This window comes from Convolutriloba macropyga, chromosome 13, assembly GCF_964194025.1.
Source record: "Convolutriloba macropyga chromosome 13, txConMacr16.3, whole genome shotgun sequence".
NCBI lineage: Eukaryota > Metazoa > Xenacoelomorpha > Acoela > Convolutidae > Convolutriloba > Convolutriloba macropyga.
Window position 1 is genome coordinate 32,010,180 of NC_134480.1, and position 21,695 is coordinate 32,031,874.

At 33.6% G+C, this 21,695-nt stretch overlaps 1 protein-coding gene across 1 annotated transcript in view; it reads right to left on the bottom strand.

Moving 5' to 3' along the window:
* LOC142351906 (uncharacterized) overlaps positions 1-21,695 on the bottom strand; it is a 178,286-nt gene that overhangs the window by 101,053 nt on the left and 55,538 nt on the right. Inside the window, 3 exon segments of the mRNA XM_075404164.1 lie at positions 304-427; positions 9,859-9,966; positions 16,465-16,613. Coding sequence (XP_075260279.1) covers positions 304-427; positions 9,859-9,966; positions 16,465-16,613 — 381 coding nt within the window.

The window sequence follows — 21,695 nt, forward strand, 5'->3', positions numbered from 1 at the left end:
TTCTTCCAATTATCGTTAATTTCACTTTTTGCGCCCATTTTTTTCAATGAAAATACTTATAGAAGCGCATTTGGATTATAAAAATAACGGGTGCGCTCGACAAATAATTAGAAACTTTTTGTTCCAAAACATATTATCCAAAAGTATGCCGAACAGAAGATAGGAGAGCTCGAATTTTTCACTCTACAGTTACTCTGCAGTACTCTTCTCATTTGGTTAACAAATGAACTAACAATAAAATGTCAATCTTCAAAATTCTTTCCATGAGAGCTTTCTAGGAAATGTTTGAACTTTATTACTCACCGTCTAACGGTCCAACATAGTCAGCGCCAAGACCACTGATATCTGTATTGCTGTGTGTTGTGGTCTTCGATTGGCTACTTTGGTCCAACAAGTGAAGGTTGTTCTTATCCGGCACCAGAATTGTCTAAAAAGATTAAGATCTTTTGGAACAGATTACGGAACAGGTTTATATGAATGTTTTATTAAAATCTAATGTCTAGTTATAACGCTTATAAGGCTACACTAACCATTAACACCGCACAAAAAAACACATCGCACTGTCTTGAGGCATTCAAAAGAAAAAACTTTGCAGGAAAATATGAGATAGACGGAAATGGAAAATATGAGATAGACAACAATAACAATCTGAGACACAAATTTAATATGAAATCAGCTTATTTTGTGCAAAAAGTATCCAGCTATCTCATAGACTCATATAAAGCGCCTTAATTTTCTAAGTTCAAATTAATTCATTTTGAGCCAGACAAAGTTTTCATCTCAATAACTTTTCACATTTTTTGCGATCTTCAGACAAAAACATGATTATTATTAAAAAAATAAACAATAAATTTCATCACATGTGCAACAAGACGACTTATGGAATTCTGCAGGTAGCCAAAGCACCTCGTGCTAGTCTATTGGAACGAACCTTTAGTTGGAACGCGTCAATTGTTGAAAAAAAATTTATTGCAAAGACAGATTATGCTTTTCAGGATTATCCTAAAGCATTTGAAGCTAATTGTCTTGAAGAAAACTTCAGCACTCTATTATTATCATGTATAGAATTAGCAACTATCGTGTTGGCTATTTTAGAAAGATTGGGACCTATCAATTGCGAGTTTTTCAAACAGAAACCGGTTTTTAACAAATAATTAGAACTAAACACTAACCCTCAACTATCTCAAAAATAAGATCAATGTTTGACACCCAACAGACAAAACTTATTAGAAAAGTAATTATCATGTCAATTATGATGTCAGTTTCCGTGGGAATCAATAATGTTAATCCGCTGGAGATAAGAAGCTAAAAGATGTAAATATAAAAAAAGGAAACCAAAAAAAAAAACAAAAAAACAATGTATTTTGAAATTTTGTTTTTCTTCTTTCTCGATCAAAGGAGATCAATACGTGAATTGTGATAAATGAAGATGGTACGACAGTATGAAGAAATCATCATTTTCTTAAATCAGTTTTTTTGTTTCATTTTTCCATTCCTCTTTCCGATAGTCCCTTTATGCGGTCTACTTTTGACTATTTCCTGAATTGTTGTTTTTATAGCAAAGCTCATATTAACGTCAATGTTTTAGCTTTTTATTTCCAAGCACATTTATTGCACTAAAACTATCAAGCGTTAATTGAAACACAAAAGCTGATTACTGTAGACAAAAACTTTTAATATTCTTGTTTGCGCAAAGTTCAAAAACATTATTGCATTTTTTAACATTAAGAACCGTTCGCTTTCAACTCTTCAATGAAAATGCTGTCAGCATAGGCTAGCAGGAAGGATCAGTAATGCGCGTTTGCATACAAAGCTCCGACCCCTCTATTTCGCACTTCTGGCATAATTGTCTACCAAATGAGGAATCAGATAGAAAACCCCACAAAATTTCAATTATTTCAAAAAAATGTATATGAACAAAAAGATCACCTTCAAAGCAAATAGATCAGAGGAGTAAAAAAGCCATCTTAAACAGATGAGATCAGCCATTATTAAGAAAGCAAGTCAAGACGAACTACAAAATCAAACAACAATAACATCAAATATTATTTACAACCAAAACATCATCTCCTTTTAAAAAAAACATTTTGAAAAGGTCAAAATAGCGTCAGATAAAACCGAATTTTAAAAAAAATTCGTATTTCACTAGAAAAGATATGGGGCCACTCCATTAGCCGGTACCACTTAGAAAAAAGAGCAAAAAACTCAGAAAATTTATAAAACTCGCTTATAATTTAAAAAAACCATCAGTTTCAGAGTACAGAAAACATTAGATAGCAATTGAAAACATCCAACATGCTTATGGTCACATATGTCTACATAGGAGGGCATGAAAACCTGTCTTTATGCAAATTTTTATACAAACTTTGTAGCCATTAAAAGAAAACATATTAACAAGGTCAAAATAGCGTCAGATAAAAATGAAACTAAACAAAATATTTTGTATTTCACTAGAAAACATATGTGACCACTCCATAATAAAGCTCGGTAACAACTGGACAATAAAGAACAAAAAATAGCAAAGTTACAAAATTGGCTTGTATTTTGAAAAACAATCAGTTTCAAAGTAAAGAAAACCATAAGATAACAAACGAATACATCCAACATGATTATGATCAAATACTTCTCCATAAGAGGGCATGAAGATCTGTCAGTATTCAAAATTTTTGCGGCTGCAAATGAACAGCAAACAGAGATCACAAACAAAAATTCAATTAAAACTTGCGAGAAAACACTGTCGAAGCGGTAAAGCCAAAATTTGCCCCTCAAAATATGTTCAATCGAGCATTATTGGAACGCTAATAAAGTTTATTAGCGACCTCTCATTAGTGACAATAGCTAAAGAACAGGCAAAAAAAGAAAAAAAAGTCAAACTTGAGTAATACTTTTGTGTTTTTCGAAAACATTTGTTTTCAAAGTCTTAAAATCCATTAGTTAAAAATTAAAAAAATAGAATAGTTTTGCTTTCTTGACCAAAAGAAACAATTCAGACCTGTAATTATATAGATTATGTCCTATGTCTACAAAAAGAACGTCAAATATAGCAAAAATTAAAATTTAGTATTTTTGCGAAAAACCCGTGTCGAAGCCAGTAAATTCATACCAATGTCAAAAAAAAGATTAGATTTTGTACGCTTGCACCTTCTGTTGGTAAAAAGTATTGTCATATGTCACCTGTAGATAATGAGACAAGGTAACAAAAAGATGAAGACAGTAAAAATGCGAAGTTAAAGAGTGTTTTTTTGCTTGAAAGCTATCAGCTTTCATGAAAGCTATCAAGTTATGTAAGCTATCAGCTATTTACTCAATTGAAAATAAAAGGTCCATTATTAACCCATAAGAACCCAATGAGACCTTTCATGATCCAGGAACCTGCATATAACTAAAAAAACAAAGCGAGAAGTTAAAACAAATGCAAAAAATCCATTAAGTTCTTCGAGAAAGGGTGTCGAAGCCGTTAAGATCATAATCAATACCTTTCAAGTCTCTTATATGTTCAATTTTGAGTGATTTTGAACGCCAATATTGTAATATGTGAACTGTCAATAATGTGATAATGCGACAAAACGAGAAAAATGCGAAAAATTGGCAACCCAAAAACAAAAAAATTGTGAAATCTAGTAGTATCAAAGCCTAAAAAAATTAACGCGTAAAACCGCAAAAAAATGGAATTTTATTTCAGAAGAAAAAAAGTACTCGGTCTGTGCTGACACTACGCTACAAGTTGAGCAAATTAAAAGACAAATACTGACAAAGTTCAATAAGCAATTGGTTATTTAAAAATCAAACATTATTAGAAGTCAAAACGACCATGATTTTTCGAGAAAGAAACTAAATAAAATAATTTGTAACTGCATAAGAAGTGAATTGGACATATCAACAGTGCGCTTTGATTTGAATCGTTCTGTTCTTTAATTAACATTAAAAAAACCGACTTATTACAGTCCGAATTATTTGTGGATTGCAACGGTCCAAGATTCGACTAAATCCAGCCTTGTTATTATTGTTCGTCCATTGTCGTGAATGCTATAAATATACATAATTTGCTAGTTTGAAATCAAAAACAAATGCTGAGTTTTGGATATTAATCGAGGCAAAGTTCAATAAGCAATTGGTCATTTAAAAATCAAACATTATTAGAAGTCAAAATTACCATGATTTTCCGAGAAAGAAACTAAATAAAATAATTTGAAACGATAAAATTTTAAAATAAAAAAAACGACGTATTACAGTCGGATTTATTTTTGGATTGCAACGGTCCAAGATTCGACTAAATCCAGCCTTGCTATTATTGTTCGTCCCTTGTCGTGAATGCTATAAATATACATAAATTTCTAGTTTAAAATCAAAAATAAATGCTGAGTTTTGGATATTCATCGAGTAAAGTAAGCAAAAAACGGCAAAGTTTTAATTACAGAGACCTCTCAAAGGAAGTGGAAGTAGGAATAGTCTTCTTTGTAGCTTACAGAGATTGTGTAAGTGGTCTTTGGGTGCTTAGTTACAGCAATTTCAATCAGAGTGGACTAAAGTATCGTATTTCGGGCAATTTTTGTTAGAAAAGGCTGAACTTCGAAATATTTGGCCAAATTCTTAGCCAAAAAAATAAATCAAAATAGTCAACAAAACATTTTTTTTTCTTTAAAAATACTTTCAGCTTTATTTTTTTTAATCAGTTTTTACATATTTCAGCAAATTTGTCAAAATTTGTTTTTTATTCACAAAAATTTAAACCATGATAACTCTCTCTAGGAAAAGAAATTCAAAAAATCTTTTTAATTCCATACTCTACGCTGGACGGGCTTTTCAACGATACCACTCACTTTTCTCTACGATGAATATATCGATCGGTCAAAATTGACTGAACAAAAAAACCCATTTGAGTACATAGTTCCTCCCCCATCAAGAGGGGTCGGAACAAAATTACATATTTGAGTACTTAAAAGACAAGGTAAAAAAGCTATCAATGTTCATCTTTTCTGAGAGCAAATTTGTTCTTATCACTTTCTCCAATATAAACACAACTACACGCAATATTTACTGTGAAAACAAAACTTTTATTTCATATATCAAAAAAGAAGTACTCTTATTTGATAAAACTAACGAAATGGAAATAAATGATGAAAATAAAAGAGTGATTATTCTGGTTTAATAAAAAATTCTTTCGACTTTTATCCCTGAGTTGTTATACCCACTTTTCGTGAAAATTAGAATGTTTAAAATAATATTATTAAATTTGACGACAGAAGCTGTGAGACTACTTTTAAAATGCGGCGAGTTTAAAAAACGACGGTTTTTTCATCGTGGAATACATTGATAGTTCTTGAATACATTGATAGTTCAAGAGAACTTTTTTTTCGAGAGAAGTGTACGCTTTTTAGCTTAATATGGTACTTCTTTGTTCCTAAAAGTGACAACAGCTAGTTTCACGACTTAGTTATAGTTGGTAATTTTGTACGGCGAGCTATTTTGTTTAATTGTCCATAAACGCCATACATAGCCTGGAAATATTTGTCAAGAATTGTTGGCAGTGGTGAACCAGACCGGCTAAGTATTTATTTGCGAATTAAATTTGGAACATTTTTGAAGGATTGGTCTTATTGAACAGCTGAAGTTATTTTTGTAAAGCAAATTCTGATGGTTTCAAAGAAACGTCATGAAACTTAGAAGTTTTCTTTATTAAAGTTTCGAAGAACAACAGAAGAACTTACCTGACGAACTTTGCAAAGTCGATAAGTAATGGCCACAAAACTAAACTCAATACTAATTTTATTTTGGCGCTATCATTATCCTACTGACCTATCAATCATATGTCAGAAGTAAATTCTCCCACCAACAGAAACCCGATTCTAACATCCACCGATCTCCAACTAATGAACTCGATTGTATCTAGGTCATATTTGATTCTCATGAAATGTTGATGAAAATAGAAAATCACCTTCGGGATTCGGAACTAAGATCTATTCACATGTCAATCAAGTATAAAATTTTTAGCTAGTCTAAATTTTCTCTGTATTTTTCTGCATAGATAAGTACTATAAATACGAGCTAATTTTTGTATATTTTCAGTTCCAAACTTAATTCAAAATTCAATTTATTGAATTTTGTTGACTCGTGTAATCGACCACGACAATGGTGTCCAGACAAGAATCTCCAGCGCTAAGTAAAAAACGCAACACCAGTGAAAACGTGGGACACTTCTCAAAAATGTGTAGAAGCAAACCCCAACCAAATTCAGGTAAGTACAATAAGGAGAATAACTTTTCCGAAGAAGGAAACAGTTCTTCAGAGCATGCATCTCAAGCATCAGAGATGGGAATGTTTTATACTAAAGAACAAACCTGCGACATGGGAATATATCTCAATAAATAATTGCAAAGTAAAAAATATAGCACAGTGATATCATCAAAAATATGGACTGAGCTTTGTATCCCTCAGTTGGATGGTAAGATAAGACATCTCGAAGCTTATGATGGTCATCAATTAACGCTTCTGGGATCACTTACTTGTGACGTTTTGCGGAACGGAAGCAGGCTCGCTGAAAAAACAATTGTCATTTGTGCAGTCTGATGAAGAATTTGGACTACTTGGTAGAGACCTTCTACTCAAGCACAGTGTGAACAACATGACAACCGAGCATCTACCTGCTGTAAAGGGTTACAAAGCTCATGTGAAGCTGATACCAGGATCACAGCCAATGATCTACAAAGCCAAAAAAACCTCTACTTCTTCAAGACAAGGTCACAGAGAAGCTGGAACCGATGGTTAGACAGGGCATCCTTGAATGTTACAGTCAGGAGGAGTCACTAATACTTCTCTAGTGGTGTGGTAGAGAAAGAAGAGCGAAGAACTGAGACTTCGCGTGGACTTGAAAGTGCATATCAATGGCAAGGTGATGCATGAGGACTAACCAATACCAGACATGGAGACAATCTTCCACAACCTACATGGGGCCTCATACTTTAATAAAATTTACCTCTCAGATGCCTACTATCAAAATGAACTTGACGAAGTTGCAAAAGATATATGCACAATCAAAACATCTCAAGGACTGTTCAAGATGTGCCGACTACCTCAGGTATTGAAAATTTCTTCTGCAATCTTCCAAAATTGGATCGAATCAACACTCAAAGGAATCAAAGGTGTTGTGATCTTTCAAGACGATGTGTTGATGTATGGAACTACCAAGGAACAACTCGACAAGAGAATGCTTGCAGTCAAGAGTCGACTACGTGAGAAGAACTTTACCATTAATGAGAAAAAGTCTAACTCAAAACCAGTCGATAGCGTTAGGTTTTTGAGATACTCCATTTCATAGGAAGGAAAAGCACCAAATCCAAAAACGTTGAAAAAATGGAAAATTCAAAAGCACCGACTAACAAAAATCAACTCGAATCGTTTGTAGGGCTCGCAAATTTCTAAAGAAGATTAATTACGAATTTCTCATGGGCCAAAATGCAACAAAAAGCCTTTGAAAACATAAAAAATGAATTATGTTGGCGGGTTTTTTTTCGCAAAAAGGACATCCAGTCATATATGTACTGAGAAAGTTGACTACAGCGGAGCTAAACTACCCGAACATAGAGCGGGAAGCACTGCAATTGTGTTTGTGGTCACAGGAATGAAGCAATTCCTTCTTGGAAGACAATTTACCATAAAGACGGACCACAAACCACACAAAAATCTCTTTGCACCAGACGAAGAGATCCCGAAGACATCATAGCCAGAATCACAAGATGGGCAATAGCTCTAATGGGTTTCGAGTATGAGTTGAAGTAGCTCTAATGTTGAAGTACACACCAGGAGAGCAGATACCCCAGGCAGATGTTTTGAGCAGAATGGATTTTGACGAAGACGAATCTGACAACGATCGGGTGTGCTTCGCAATCAATAACATCTACTTCACTCAGAGTGATTTGGTGACCCAAGCAGAAATCAAAAATGAACTTGGAACATACAGAATCTTCCCGGACATAATGAAACGAATCAAAAGCCGCAATTGGAAACAATGTTCAGAAGCGGAAAAAGGATTCGAACAACACAAAGATGCGCTGACCATACACAATAGGAATAATCTTCAGAGGTGTTTTTAATTTCATTCCACCTAAACTACGACACTTTTTGGCAAAAGGGCATGAGACACATACTGGAAATAATGCAACTGAGGCATCTGTCAGAATGATAGCATGGTGGCCTGGCAAGACGTTCAACACTTTCTTAGTAAATGTAAGAATTGTCAATTGAACAGGCCTAGCCTGGGAAAAACAGTCTCTACGTGGCCAGAAGCCGACGTTTGGGAACGGCTCCACATGAACTGGGGTTATGTTAAGGACCAAGGCAAAATCATTAATTTTGACGCGGGTACTGGTTGGATAGAAGCTTTTCCCGCGGGAAATAGAACATCAGAAACAGTTAAAATACATCTTAGTCAAATTTTTGCAAGATTCGGAATATCAAAAACTTTAGTATTTTATAATGGTCCTGAATTTGTAAGTGGTGACCTTAAACAGCGGTGTGAATCACTGGGAATTGGGAAAATAGAATCACCCGTCTATCATCCAAGAGCTAACGGACTAGCTGGAAGAGCAGTTCAGACAGAGAAGCAGGCACCTCAAGCGTGGAGTCCCAACCTCAACGTGTCATTTGGAGCATTCCTGCAAAGGGCACTGATGACACATCGCAACACTTCAAAGACGAGGAGCAAAACTCCAGATGAACTCTTTTTGGGACGCAGAGTGAGACTACCAGCAATAGCAGATTTCGACTTGTGCGAACCCATTCTATTCAAGGCCAACGAAAAGACAAAGACAGTTCCTGCTACCTTTATTATCAGGAAGGGCTTGAACACATCTTCCATACAGCCCGAAAACTCAGCGCGGACTTTTCTAGTGAGCGACAACCAAATTGCGAGACTAGACGAGGACAATGTGAAAACTGAACCAGCAGTGGAGGAGACCATATCTCAATCAGAGCAAAAACTTCAGAGCACAGATGTGGGACCTTCACTTCAAAATGAAGCTTCTGCATTCACATCATCTGCAGAGCACCAACAACCCGAAACCTCAGAGCCTTCACGAACATCAACACGAAACAACGAAACAGAAAACAACCCGACAGATTTGGAGAACCTATACCCACAAAATTGCTTAAAAAAGTAGGGAGGATGTGATAGTTTCAAAGAAACATCAAGAAAGTTAGAAGTTTTCTTTATTAAAGTTTCAAAGAACGAAAGAAGAACTTACCTGACGAACTTTGCTATGTCGATAAGTAATGGCAACAAAACTAAATTCAATTCTAATTTTGTTTTGGCGCTATCATTATCTTATTGACCTATCAATCATCTGTCAGAAGTTTTCCCGCCAACAGAAACTTGATTCTAACATCCACCGAATTCCAACTAACGAACTCGAGTGTATCTAGGCCGTATTTGATTCTCATGAAATGTTGATGAAAATAGAAAATCACCTTTGGGATTCGGAACTGAGATCTATTCACCTGTCAATCAAATAAAATATTTTTAGCTGATCTAAATTTTCTCTGTATTTTTTCGCATAGATAAGTACTATAAATACGAGCTAATTTTTGTATATTTTCAGTTCCAAATTTAATTCAAAATTCAACTTATTGAATTTTGTTGACCCGTGTTATCGACCACGACAAATAATGGAGTTGATAAATCTTAATTTTGTCTGTTATCTATTTACAGGTATTTACAGACTCAAAAGTTTATTCGACAAATGGTTCTGGAAATCATCAATCAAATTCCCCCTATATGACACGAAAGTAATATAATCAGTATAAAATCGCTGTTTCAAAAGATTCCTATGATGTGGATCATTGTTAACTAAGTTAGATAAGTACCTCTCCTGGGAACAATATGCGACTGGTGCGTTTGTTGAGACTGAGCAGAAAAGAGGGAGTTGTGTCGTACAGAAGAGCAATCCCACCAAGTGACTGCCCATGACCCACCTGTGAACACACCAATAAACAATTACGAGCCAATGTCGCTTTTGTTAATCGTTTCACTATGTGCTAAATGTTTAAAGCTGAATGTTAACAAAAGTGATTTAAACGTGGGCGTTATGACCAATGATGGGTTAACCCGGGTCGAGGTGTCACCGCCAAAAATCGCTAAAAGATGTAAGATTTGCGGTGAATTTGAGTAAAAGTGTAAGATTTGCGTTCAAGGCGATTAATGCGGTGAAAAAAAAACTTTTTTTCACAACTTAAGCGGCGAGAGAAAATTTTTCACCGCTACCAGCAGAATGGGGTGAAAAAAAATTTTGCCGCCACCAGTAGAATGCGGTGAAAAAATTTTTCACCGCTAAAATTGCAAATCTTACAAATATTCACCGCGTTAATTTCAACGCTTATCTTAAATTCACAGGAAATATCTTTGAAGCAAGTGACAGATGGGGCAGTGGAATAAGAAGTTGATGACATGCGGGAGGTGAGAGGTTTGACCCCATGCACAGCAGATTTTTTTTGTAAGAAAGTTTTTTTTCACCGCTATTCACCGCTAATATTACATTAGTTTTTGACCGAACCTCGACCCGGGAAGTTAAACCTTTGCAAAAGAAAGTTGAGGTTATTACAAAATAATTGTATCTTACACTACTGTTTTTTAATGAATCATGTTATTAATGGATTGAAACAAGGTCTGCAGTCTGCATGAAATCATTAAAAACAAGTGTCTAAAAGAATTTGTCCAATTACACCTGATTTACAGGCGTATACGTTTACTGCGTCCAAATTCAATTCCGATTACTATTGATAGATATTAATGTTGGGTAGTTGACACAATTTTTGACAGAATAGATCATCTAAAATTGCATAAAAATGGAACTAATAATTTTTTGAAACTGCCCTTGGAATTTCTTGCTGTCATTTGACATTCTTGTTTGATAACTTTTAGCGAGCGGTGTTGGAAATTGTCTTGCTGTTCTTAACTACATTTTAATTCCACGCACCGCCAATAACTCTGTCATGACGTCATAAATTCGTTTAACGATAATTTTTAAAGAAATGATACGAGAAGGAGTTAGCAAACAATTGTTTTTAATTTTGCAAAAAATTAAAGTTCTAAAATTGCCGTGAGAAAAAGGATTTTATAGTATTGTCCACAAGGACACAAAATATTGAAAAACATTGGATACATTGTATTGGAAAACAAACAACAAAAAAACGCTAGTGACCTACTTTTCCTACACATCAGTTAATTATAGCACCACAGGGAGCTGAGAAAAAAAGAAAACAGTTGAGTTGAAATTAAGTTTGCAATCGCACTCAATGAGATTTGAAAATTGTTTTTTTTTTAATTTTTCGATGAGTTGATCAATTAGCGAATTGCATCCAGTATAGCAGCGGAAAAATTACTTGAAGAAATTAGTTGCGAGAAAAATAAATTTTGCGATGCTAAAAATACATTTCCAAAAACGGACTTAAACCAAACTGGGATGACGAACTCGTAGAAAGAGAAAAAAAAATTGCTTCATATAAATTAAAAATAACATAATTTGATTGCTTCTGCCCATACAATTCCAAATAAATATTTTAGATTTTTTCTAAATATAATAACTTGGAAAGTTCACAATACAGCTGACCTCTTCTAGTAACTTTTTCACCAGATAACACTAACTTTTTCACCAGAAAAACAAAAGAATCAAAATTATTGGAACCCATGAGACAAAAAAGTCATGGATTTGAACCTTATATATATATATATATATATATATATAAATATATATTATATATATATATATATACACTATATATATATATATATATATATATATATATATATTATATAAAAATATATATATATATATATATATATATGTATATATATTATATATATATATATATATATATATATATATATATACACATATATATATATATATATATATATATACATATATATATATAATATATATATACATATATATATATATATATATATATATATATATATATATATATATAAGTGTATCTGGGTGTGTTATGCGTGTGTTAGTGTGTGTGTGGTCTAATTTTTGAGCACTCAGTTTAGTTTCGTTGCAATGTGAGACAACCAGTAGGAGACTAACCAATTTGTTGATTGTTTCTCTGTTTTTTTTCAGTAAAACGAACGAAATGGTTCTTACACGCTGTGTACGAATTTTTGAATAAAATTTTACTCGGATCCATTTGGCTTTCTCAACTTTTGTATATAATTTGAATCCGGAGTTAAGAAGAAGAGTCCGAAGAAGAGACAAGATATATTGAAGAGTTGTCTGCTACCTTAGCGTGCTAAGTAAAGACTAAGTAAAGAGTGATCTACAAATTCAGTCCCTGATCCAAAATCTCAATCCCAGACTTGAGTCTAAGAGCACTTGAGCGCTGAACCAGAAGATTTAAAGAAAAAAATCTCAATCCAAATTTGAACATTGCATCTCCAGAATATTATTTTTTCATGTATAGTTTTTCTTCATTATGATTATATTGAAGTCATAGAGTTCGCGAAGGCCAAAGTTATCCTGTATAGTCTGAAAAGTACCCATGCGCCAAAATTAAGTATGAGTAGAATAATGTCATACTTTTGAAGTTTATAACTTGTAATTACCATAGTGTTATAAATATTATTTATACAAAAGCTAGTTTGTAGGCAACCAAAACAAAGCTCACTTAGCTTGGTGGTTACAACCCGCTACGCAAATTAAATGTTACAGGTAACGAAGGGGAAGTTCAAATCGCATATAAAGCAAACCTTGTTGGTGGGAGTTAAGTTGAACATAATACTTTTCCTTGATTTTTACTCAAAAATCAAGAAGAGCAGTGTAAATTGGGACATTAACAGAATACTGGCCATTATAAAAAAAACAGAATCTTTCTGTACTGATTCAGCTCTGATTTGCTCTACCACCAACCTCCAGGATGTCTTAAACTCAGCATTGACTAAAAAGATTCTTTCAACCGCTAAACTCATTGTGATCGATTTTGATCTTAATCTGAAGGTCTTATTCTCTCAAATTTTTTTTTGATCTAAAACACTTTCACTACCAGATTTTGCTATAAATCGTACTGCCTAATTAGCTCTGTTGGGCTACCGCATCCCTACTCCACCTACCATACAGTAATTTCAGCAATCTATAGACCACTCAACCTCTCAATCTCGTTCTTGAAAAATGAACTTGGCCAGACCAGAGCAGCATTTGTTTCTAGATAATATTTTGTATGCCAAATATTAGCGGCGCAGTCAAATGTTGACTGATTTAAGCTTGTTGTATAAAATGTTGAAATTAAAACTTTGGCTAACGAGATCACACTTAAGTAGTCCATTAGGGGACACGTTGTCGGTTTGCTTAACTAAATTATCACCGAAAAATTGAAAAATTTGTTGGAATTCTACCAATTAATAAACAACAGTTTTCATTTTTTAAAACTGTTGTTCAACTTTTTAAAACTAATAAAAAATGAATTTTATAACGAAAAGAAAAACAAATGAAACATTTAACTTACAATTTTCTTCTGAACAATGTAATTAGCCACTTTAAATCAGTTATTGGAAAAATTTCACCAAGATATTTGCAAAATGTCTGGATAATTGAAGTCGAATTAAATTAATTTAAATCAATGACTTTTGCAGAATTCAAAATTAGCAGTGACCCTGTGATAAAATTGAGCAAGAGTTCAACCTGTTTTGTGAAAGTAACATAATGAATTATGAAAATAAGAGTATAAACCTCGTGATCAACTTTCATAATTCGGAGGGTTTTATGTTACACAGACAGGTCATATTAGATTTAATCGACACTAACCCTGGCTGAGCTTTATAATCCAGTATTGGGTGCGCAGATTTACTATGTTGGCAAGCTACGGTATGTATTTCAACTCATTTGTGAATCAAGATCTTATTAATCATCTGTATTAAATATTCCAGTTTAGATCTATAAACCATAACTCGTAACTGTGTATAAATTTAACAAGAAGCGGTTGAAATAATTTTGAGCGTTTTATTTCGTATAAGCCGCGCCTTACTTTGCATCAAAGAAATCATTATCGGTGACACGTTTGGGTATAACTGATCATGATAACATTTGAACACAATCCTAATATTCAGAAAAGATACCTTTCAATCCACAGTGATTAAATTTATATTTAGGATAACTATTTGAACAACTAATAGTCGAAGAAAGCGCAGGTGATCAAAGGTAAAGACGATATTGATGCATCATGTTTTAGATATTCGGGCAAATCGGGTATCAGAACAAAGGGACCCAAGGGCGGGTTTTCGACTGCATATTACGTATATTTCTAAAATAGCTTAAGTTTGATATAACTAATCATTATTTCCAATTTATGATAGAAGTAATACCTTAATGCATTGTGATTAAATAACTGCATGAAATAACCCACCTAATTTAATGTTAACATGGGGGCTTATTATCGTGGGGGTTTACTTCCTATTACAATCACACTGTTTTTTTTTTGTGAGCGTTTGTTCACTAGACCCGCTGAGCTCGTACATCACGCATGACTAAACGGGATATCAGGGCGCAGAAAAACCTTGAAATTTTAAAGAGGGGCAATAAACCCGGCGATAAAATGCTAATTACAATGTATGGTGGCCAAAAAAATAAATAAAATTACGCAATGAATAATCTAAGCAGCGCAATTGATTATAATCAAGATGTATCTTGGCCCCAAAACTTAAATTTTTAAAAAAAAATATATGAAATTCGACATTTAAACATCATAAGAAATGTAATACACAGAAAAAAATAGAAATTGTTTGATACTGCGTTGCAGAAAGTGTTCCAAAAAAGGTTTCTTGCTCAAACCTAATCAGAAAGATGATTACAACAGCTTTTGTCCCACCACTTTTAACCGTTCTCAAACCAAATTTTGATCAATTATTTTGCCGAAAAAGATACTGAAAAATTTTTTTAATTGTAAATTTGGTACATATTGGATAGAGAACTACTTTAAATACTCTATTGTTCAGTGTCGGATTTCGTTTCAAGTTGGCTCTGTCTCAATCCTTGTCGGTACACCAGTTCAAATATGAAAATGCAGTTCTCTAACTAAAACGTCACCCCCAAAAAATCTAATTACAGCCTTGCTGTCTGCACAGGTCACATTTTCAAAGCATAAATTGCCAGCTAAAAACCGTGGTATTCACCATAATTTCAAAATGAAAAAATCAAAGAGAAAATTTCAAAAATATAAATTAATTAAAAAAATCAAATCACTTTTTTTATTAAAATTTTTGCGCGTTATTTAGTCAATCTTGTAAGAAATCAGACTGTGACAAAAATCATATTCGTTGAATAACAATTAGTCCGAGTGTTACAAAGAAATGTATTTTTTTTGCCGATAACAGATTTATAAATCTCAGAAAAATTATATTGCCACCTCAAAATATTTTTAGCCCCACTGTCAGCTGAAGCAGAGCGCATACATCCACTTTGAACGAATTTCCTTGATTTATTTTGTTTTTTTTAATAAGAAAGATGAGACATTCAGCAGAACATAGATCATAAGCTTCTCTATTTTTTAGTTTTAATTCTTTTTTCTTTTTTCTTCACCATATTTTCCCTGACATGAAAATAGTTTTGTTAATTACACCGACGCAATACAAACAACAAGTAACCGTCACTCTTTTACTATGTTTAAAGAGGCTGCGTATTCTTGAAACAGTACAGAGTTTAGACGCAATGGCTCAATAGAACGTAAACTCTCAAAATTTTTGAAACTTGTCTTGTAACAAATTGATCATTGACGATTTTACACAAATTTCGTACATGCTCAATTACATCATAAACTGACATAAACCTGTCACATTTGATTTCTTTATTTATTTTTTTATTTCCTTCTCTGACCTACACTTCCTATTAAAGTTGTTTTTATCAACACCTGTTGCGATAATAGCAGCTAAATAAACTGCCAATGTAATAGACTTTAATGCCCGATCGACACTGGAAAAACACTTCAGCATTAGACTCCGAGTTTATCACACTCTTTTATCGCCACGGTTACTAAGTAACTCGTAGTCTAATGTAACTCTTAGTCTAATGATGGAAACAGTTTGATAAATTTGGGGTCTAAAAAAACAAACATGATCGCAACAGGTATTGACTAAAAAATACCACACGGTTGCTATCACCCTCGAAGTTATCATAACACCTTGGCTTCGCCTCGGAGTTTGATAACTTCTTGGTGGCGATAACAACTGTGTGGTAATATTCATCTGTTAATAATTATGGGAAGTTAACTTAATGGGAATTCAATGTGTTTTTTTTACTGATCGAACATTTAGGTACTTGGTTCATAGTACCGGTGTTTTCCAAATTCGTCCAAGAATCGCACAATTGACCGTTTTGGAATTTCTTCCTTAAGTAGAACTTTTTCGGGTGAAAAAAAAATTCATCACTTGTCTTTCCAAGGTAGTGAATTCTCAGGCCAGTGTAGTGAATCAACATTTACCTCGTGAAGAAGTGTGCCTTTGTGTGATGCGGTTGAAATTGTTGTAGAGTCAGCCCCGGTCTCTTGCTCCCCCGAATCTCCATTATCCATATTATTCATAGTCTGATTGCTGTTGTTTTGAACACCATTAGGCGGGGAAAGGTACGATCCTGTCAAAGAAAAAGGTTCCTTTTGAACAAAAGTGAAATCACTTTGCTTTAGGACCTTCCATATTATCCCCAGCCTAGTGGGAAAAGAAGCTCAAAATCCCCATTTCTCAGTTTTTTGTACAACAATGTGAGCTGGGTCAATTGTTGTGGGTGGGTGGGGTGGGGAAACAGTGGGGGGGGGGGTTGTATTGGAAATGAAATAGAAATACTTGATCTGCATGCTTTTATCGAGCATACGAAAATGTGCCCTAACTCAATAATCGATTTCTTATTGGTCAATAATTAGCATAAAGAATTTTAAGAATTTTTGGATCGTTTCCGTTTTCCCTCACTCGTTTAGTGGTTGCATATTATTTGCACTCATCAGACGCCCGTGCCATATTTTTACGTAATGATTTACTATGGATTGACAAGTGCTCCGTGGGTGGAGGAGGGGGCACAAAGGTAAAAGGTCCAATTTTTCGTAGTGCTACTTATGAGCACAAAAACAGATAAAATTTTATGTCAAAACATGAAAACAAAATAGCCAACTAAAATTGCGAATGCGCAACTAGTAAACATGGCTAACGGCAATGTCGGAAAAGGCAAACTTCAAAAATTTTGGCGGTTTGTGGAAACAAATGGCAATACATCTTAACTATTTTTCATTTTGCGCAACCAGTTTCCAAGTTGAGATAAGTTACACAATTCCACAATTTTGAGCATGGAATCAGCCTAAAACGTTATTGCCCAAGAGTTATACCCATTACTTGAGATGAAAGTGAAAGATTATTGTACCGGTGAAAGTGATATGGGCAATCGCCAAACTGCTTATTGTCTTCTTAATCCACAACTAGTATCGAGAGGGCCATTTCTGAATTTCATCACCATAAGTACTCCTTCTTTCATTTTGATCTAATTGACAATATCTTAGTTATTGAATCAATTGAGAACTTAATTGAATTCTACAGAATAAGCTTTTGCACAAAATACATATTTTTTTTTAATTTTAACCTGCCTCAACAGGTAGCTTATAGACTATTTTAAAGAAGCAAATTTGATTCTATCTCCGACAAAATGAGGAAACCACGTTTAAATTGTCCCATTCCAAATTTGAAAATTTATGTCAACAAGTTCAATTAAAATGAATTCCATCATACAAACTGTATTGTTTGAAGTGACACTCTTTTTTCGCTTCCCAGGCGAGACCAGATGGTTATCTTGCAATCTTACAGAGTTCTGATTAAAAACTGCTTATTTGCAACATCTTTCAAGACAATGGATAAATATATAGACAGATTTTTGAAAAATCGGCGTGGCAAATTAAACCCGAGAAGGCAACAGGGGTTGAAATTACTGAGTGCGCTCAAACATTTAATGGCTCGTTCAAACTTTGTAGCCGCTACACACCCCAGTCGATTTCGAGTGGTTATCGTGCAAGATTCTAGTAGAATCTGCCAGAATCTGGAAAGATTATGCATAATCTTGCAAAATTTCTGCCAGATTATGCAAAATAATCATTCATCTGGCAGAAACTTGCCAATAAGAATTTTTCTGCCAGAAACTTGCAAGATAACCATTTTTCTGCCAGACTCTTGCAAGTTAAATATTCGTTCTGCCAGAATCTTAAAAGATAACCATTTTTTATGTACTTCCTACAGCAAAAAATCACGCGCAAACCGTCTTAGGGACCTAAGGGGATCAAAAAAATATCTGGCAAGATAGACATTTTTATGGCAGATCTTGCAAGATAACCATTTATCTACCAGAATCTTGCAAGACAACCATTTTTTGAAAGACTCTGGCAGAATCTTGCAAAATAACCATGCGGTATCGCCTGGTGTGAATTCACATGCAATTAAATAAACCGAAGTATGTGATTTGCTATGGGTTAAAATAGCAGTACGAGCTAAACTGTTCATTAATAGGGCCCAGGGATTAAAAATTAATCAAACTTCCACGTGTACAAAATTTAATAATAGCCAGAATATAAATACTGAAAATGAACAAATGCGGATCTGTAATCCCTGCAAAAAAATCTGCCACTCAAATCAACCTATTTCTTGAAACATTCCAGTGTTTAATTATAATCGAACTTTTCAAAATTTTGAAAAAAAATGTCATGAATGAAATCAATGACTGTTGAGTCCATCCCTCAGTTTTTTCAAGATGTTGAAGTACTTTGATGCTACTAGAATTGATTAAACTATTTTCGACGATATTTCACCGCAACTCTGAAAAATACTGGAGGCTGCGCTTGCCGTAACTTTGTGATCTCATTTAAATATGCATATAACAAAATGAGCAAAAAAAATTTTGCTGCTGAATTAATTTCAGTTATGAACTTTTCTTTTGAAAGCAACAAACTGATTTAACTGTTTTACAGAAACAAACAACTCAAAGAACTTTTCAACTCAAAAATTTTTAGCAGCATTTGCATTTGTGCAACTGTTATGTAGAAATTGACTTTTTCAGCACCCAAAAAAATTATTGACAGAGGCGACACTAGTAATTTTTCATTTTATTGTTACTTTTGTCAAAAATAATTGTCCAATGATGAATTTTTTTGTTTTTTTTGTGCCTAACTTCACTGAAAAATACGAGGCCGATTGAGTTTTACTTAAAACTGGTGAACACATTTCGAACACAGTTCGACATTTCTTCCAAAAGTTTCCAGATGACTAAAAATAAAATACATGGCAAGATTTACAAGCGTGGACCATGGTTTCTAAAGTACACCAGCACATTTAATCTTCAGCGGTTCGATTAAATGATTCAAGACAACTTTAAATGGACAGATACTTTAAAGAAAATATTTTAAAAATGCAACGAAACTCTGTAAGTATGCTAAATACTTGCTAAAATAGATAGAACAGATACTTAAAAATCTTTGAATTGAGAATAGATGACTGAAAAAAAGTGTAAAACTTGTACAGTTCAAATTTTAAATCAAATTTATTGATACATTTTTTGAATAACATTAATAAGAAGTCTCACTTTAAAAAAATTTATAACCATAAAAGTAGGCTTTTTGAAAATTTAATTGTTTATATTTTGCAAAAAAAAATGAGAGCTAAACACCAAATTAGCCCGTATTGTTTTTTGTTAGTAATTTTGCTAGCCTCTCAAGGAAACCAATGAAATGTTTCAGCGTAGAAAACGGAACGAAATAAAATTTTCCACAAAAATTACAAATAATTGCTATTACTTTCACCTCTACTGCACAGATATGGTGATGCAACTGTGAGTATATCAGTTAAGAAAAAAACTTGAAATCAAAAAATTCACAGACAAAATACGCACAAAGTGTAATTTAAAAAAGTGATCTTTTAATAGATCTGCTGCGGTGGTTTGTAAAACTAAATTTTTTTCCCAGCTAAAGCTATCAAATTGAACAATTATTTTCGCTCTGAGGGAAGAATACTTCAACCTTTTTGTCTCATCTAATAAAATAAAAATCTTAAAAGAAACTTGAACTGAAAATGAGCTCAAAAGTGTATCCAGCTAAATTGTATTAAAGACAGCTAAAAAACTAAACAAAACAGAATTCTTGACTTCTAAATGCACTATTTAGCAACTTTGACTGACTGCATTTGAAAAGCAAATGATTGTTTTTTTGGTTCAAGCTTTATTTTTTCCGCTTTGTTGGCACGAAACTTCTTATTTCGTTAAAACTTCTTGGCAATAACTGGCATATATATTCTTCGAATTTCGGGAAAACTGATTTTGGCATCAAAACGAAAAATTAAAAACTAGAAGCAAATTAAATAGGATGTTTCTTAAGGTGAGCAGTTTGATAGCTTTCCTTAAGATATTTTTCCATATAACTTTCGGGTACAAGTAATTAATTTAGTTCTTGAAAAGCGTTAGTTAAGGCTGTCTTTAGAAATGCATCATCTTTATTGCCAATTTAAGTTAATTTTCCAAAAAATTTTTTACTGCTCAAGTTTTCATTAGACAAGACAACGAAAAAGCTTTTTGTAAAGCCAATATCTGAGAACTGGTTTTGACAAGACCCTTTCAGGCCAGCTTAGTCAGGAAACTTGAATAGATTTGTGCAGACTGGGCGCAAAACTTAAAAAAACAGCATAGAGGAATATATAGTCCTTCATTTTTTGCTTTCTATCTCAAATACCATTTAAGCTACTCCAATTATTATTCAAAAAAAGTTTTTTTTTTCGTTCCAGGAAATTGTTTTTTATTATCTTGAATATATTTGTGCAGACTAATTGCTGTGATAAACTTATTAAATAGTGGTTATGCTCTAAACAATGACACGACAGTCAAACCCTTGCAAGTGCAGTGTGTGTAAACGGAACATCAAAGACAATGATAAATCGGCAATATCATGCGAGAAGTGTGAGCTTTGGTTCTATGGTCCATGTGTATCTCTATCAGTTGACGATGTCGACTGGCTTGGATCAAGGAAAAACTGCAAACGGATTTGTGATACCTGTGATAGTGATCAGCTCTTCCCAGCCGAAGCTAAGTTGACAAAGACATTAGATGAGAATAAAATTACTGACAAAGTTGCTGTTGCCTTGTCTGATAAAATCGGTACTGAAATACCAAAAATTATTGAGCTAACATTGCCTAATCATATCAAGGACAATTTCGAAAAAGTTTTCAATGAGACTTTGCCATCTTTTCGTGATGCTGTTCTAACGAATAAAAAAATTAAGGGGCACAAAACGGCTATTGTGCCAATGCAGTTTCTGATTAACGGTCTGCCCGAAAATGCAAATTCTTATAACAAACTTATAGAGTCTGACACGAAACTTCTTGACGAGGTTATCACTTTTATGGGTATAAAACCAGACGGAAATATTGTGCAAGCAAGACGCCTTGGAAAGTTCAAAAACCCTGCTAACAATGAAAGACGCCTTTATAGACCAATTTTGATTACAACAAACAGTCCACATTTCATGGAAAATTGTTTTGCACGCAGCCATTATCTAAAAGATTTTCGCATTCCAGTGTATATCAAAAAGTTTTTGACGCAATCCGATCGAGAATTGGAAAAGAAGATTCTGTCAAAGAGATTTCAGATGATCGGTGAAGGCAAAATTAAAAAGGATTTTTGAATCAGAAATGTACAACTTT